This window comes from Rhizopus delemar, genomic scaffold (assembly GCF_000149305.1).
Source record: "Rhizopus delemar RA 99-880 supercont3.11 genomic scaffold, whole genome shotgun sequence".
In the NCBI taxonomy this organism is placed as follows: Eukaryota; Fungi; Mucoromycota; class Mucoromycetes; order Mucorales; family Rhizopodaceae; genus Rhizopus; species Rhizopus delemar.
The window spans coordinates 1,663,885-1,667,357 of record NW_027137837.1 but is presented as its reverse complement, the minus strand read 5'-3'; the positions used below and the strand labels follow the sequence as shown (position 1 = coordinate 1,667,357).

Below are 3,473 nucleotides of genomic sequence, written 5' to 3'. Positions count from 1 at the left end.
AAGTGTCTTGTAACAAAATGTTAGCAGAGCTTCTTTATTTTATTATTATTTTATAATGTAAAGACAGTTGCATTTCTATAAAGAATATTTGTTGTTAAATTATTGTTTTCATTTGAATAATGAGCTTTCTATTGCTAGACTCTTTTCTTTTTTCTTTTTTTTTTATCTTAGTCTTTTTTTTTTACTTTGTCTTTTTTTTACTTAACTTTTTTTTTATCAAGTCTTTTTTCTCCCAAACACGACTATTTTGTTACGTTCTGTAATACGTTTGTAATGACCTAAGCTAAAAACCACAGACTACCTTCCTAATATGTATTCTTCTGAGCAAAATAATCCGAAAGTACTTTTGATTTCCGCATTTTGCCCTCAAAAATAAAAAAAAGAAGGCATCGGTCTTTCAATGATAGAGGGGAACAGGCTTTCCAAAAAAAGATCATTTGAAAAAAAAAAGACACTTTTTTAAAACATGAATAACTTTATGAATACTTACCCTACAAAAAAAACAGAAATACTGTTCAATTTCTTTATTTTTTTCGCACCTATATCTTTTTTCAAAATTAAAAAAGGTGCAATGCAGCAAGATATAATGGTTTCTCATAAAAAATTATAAAATCTACGAATCTATGATTGTTAGGTCTGTTAAAATTCTACGTCAAAGCTCCTACATTATTTGTAGTGCACGTGATTAAATGCAGAATGAAGAGATGGATTTAGCCACATATCAACCAAAAGCGGTCCTATAGTGTAATGGTTATCATATCGGTCTTTGAATCCGGTGATCCGAGTTCGATTCTCGGTGGGACCTTCGGTTTGAACACTCAGCCACAAGCAAAGGCTGGTACTTCTTTTGCATTTCGCATGTTATATCTTTATTTTTGGCGATGCTGTCATGTCTTTTGTTTTCTATTGTAACCCACAAAACCAAAATGAAAGCGTTACACTGAAAGATATTGTAACACGCAAGAACAAAACGGCGGAATTTAAATCGTTGCAGTTTATAACGAACGCCTTACAGTTTGCAACGACCACCTTACACTATACAACAACCGCCTCTTATCTTATAACAACCACCCAAAATACCAAAAACAGAACAAAAGCATAAAATCCAAAAACATATAAATAACTCCAAATAATAATCACAAAAATACTTCACTTCTTATTAACTTCTTACTTACTTCACTTCTTATTTTACTTTTTCTTTTTATCAAATAAATATTCTTTTAAAGAGGCAAATTATCTCTTATTTTATTTAACATCAAGAACAAGAAGTCCCTTGAAGCTATCATACTTCATTGTAAAACCCCCTTTTATTTATCTTTTTATCTTTTTTTTTTATTTTACCTTTATCAAAACAGTCTGATCTACTTTATAAGATCTGGTGGTCACTATAACAAGCGAATCAAGCCAAATCTGACTCATATAAAAGCAACTCTTATATCAATTACACCCAAATCTGTTTATTTAAACCTTAACTCAACACTCCCAAACAGAGAAACTACTATAAACCAAATCATTACAATATACAGTCAAGTTTTTTTAGTACTGTTGTAACACAATGCAGCAAACTTTGGCAGCATTCGACTTTTCTCTCTCCAATTAGTTTAAATCCAGGAACATACAAACAAATACGTATGAATACAGATAAATCCAGAAAAATACAAAAAAATATAGAATATCCATAAAATCATCAAAAACAGCATATAATCAGAAAAACCAAAAACATATAAATAACTTCAATATTTCTTATACTTTTTACTTACTTTTGTTCTTACTTACTTTTGTTTCTACATAACCTTGTTTCTACTTACTTCATATTACTTTTTGATTATTTCAAATAAATATCATTCAAAGTAAATTTCTTTTATTTTTCTTTTATTTTACTTAACATCAAGAACAAGAAGTCCCTTGAAGCATATACACTTCATTGTAATCCCTATTATATTATCTTTTTATTTTACTTTACTCAAAACAGTTTGATCTACTTAACAAGATCTGGCGGTCACTTATTACAAGCGAACTTATATTCAATTTGTTACTCTTTTTGGAATCAAAACCTTTGATCTTATATCAAGACTTATTCAGTACAAACCTATTTATACTACAAAAACCTTACACAACCCAATCATCACACTGTAACGAGAATGATGAAGACATCTATAAAATTTTGGACGGTACAACTGACTTTGAAATCGACTTACTTCAGTAATTTAACTGAAATACACAACATCGACTCAAGTAAAAATATCAACCTTATTTCTTTTTCTTTTCCCTCTATTATTTTTATATAAATATCCCTATATCTTTTATTTCAATTTACAGTGGGTGGAAAAATGGTTCCAATGTTTTTGATTTGCAACTTTAAGGCTTTATATCTTTGGAACTACAAATGGTAACGGCTCACAAAAACATGCATTTTGTAGCGCAATTACAGCTAATATTACTGAAAAAAAATTTTGCTTGTACTGTTACACAATCGGGAAAAAATTAAGATTAAATACAAAAACCAACATTGGAACCATTTTTCCACTACAACTGTAGATAAGTTTATTTGTTAATTGGTGGAGCTTCCACCGGAGTTTTTTGGCTAATTATGAGTCATAATATTCCGACTATCGCCGAAAAAGCCTATGTGACTTATAAAATTAATTTATCCCCTGTCAAACATTTTTTTTTTCTTTTTCTTTCTTTATATATCGAAGCTTTAAGGTACCACTACACATATGGTTCGCGCTCTCTCTAAAAACAAGCAAGAAAACATCAAATCGTTGGTTTTACAGAACAAGCCATATTCAGTGATTATGGAACGTATTCCAAACTTAAAAAAATCCACCTTAAGCAGATATGCCAACAAGTTTTCTCCTGGTAGAGTAACAGCAAACCCTGGTAGAAAGGCTGTTTTAAGTGTTACCACCAAGTCTTATATACGTAAGCAGATTATTAATGGTACCCTCAAGACTGCGAAGGCTGTTCATAAGTATCTAGTATGCACTGGCCACACTATCAGTTACTCGGGCACCATTAAGGTTATGAAAAGCATGAACTTCCATGCTAAAATAAAGGTAAAAAAGCCTTTATTGACTAAGGTTCAGAAAGCAAGACGACTAGCATGGGCGGAAGAGCATAAAAACTGGACAAGCGACGACTGGAGACGTATGGTATTCAGTGATGAAACAAAAGTCAATGTTTATGGCTCAGATGGTTGCAAGTACTTTTGGAGTCGACCTGATGATAAACTTCAACCCCATCATCTCGACTTAACAGTTAAAGGAGGGGGTGGTAGCATTATGGTATGGGGTTGTATTACCTATGACGGACCTGGTTATGCATGCTGGATTAGTGAAGGCACAATGAAGGCTTCTGATTATGTCGGAATACTTGGTACAACTCTTATGGATAGCCTTGAGTACTACGGTTACCATCCTCGGGACATCTATTTCAGCAGGATAACGATCCTAAACACACGTCTAAGCTAG

General features: G+C 31.9%; 1 protein-coding gene and 1 non-coding gene across 2 annotated transcripts; both read left to right on the top strand.

The window, feature by feature from the left end:
* Positions 1 to 733: 733 nt before the first annotated feature.
* RO3G_19162 lies at positions 734 to 805 on the top strand. Its single transcript has one exon. It is a non-coding gene; the product is annotated as a tRNA-Gln (tRNA).
* Positions 806 to 2,720: 1,915 nt separating this feature from the next.
* RO3G_13284 (transposable element Tcb1 transposase) lies at positions 2,721 to 3,473 on the top strand (the record flags this gene model as incomplete). The annotated part of the gene is made up of 1 exon (XM_067667868.1): positions 2,721 to 3,473. The coding sequence occupies one exon, from the start codon at positions 2,721 to 2,723 to the stop codon at positions 3,471 to 3,473; it is 753 nt and encodes a 250-aa protein (XP_067523969.1).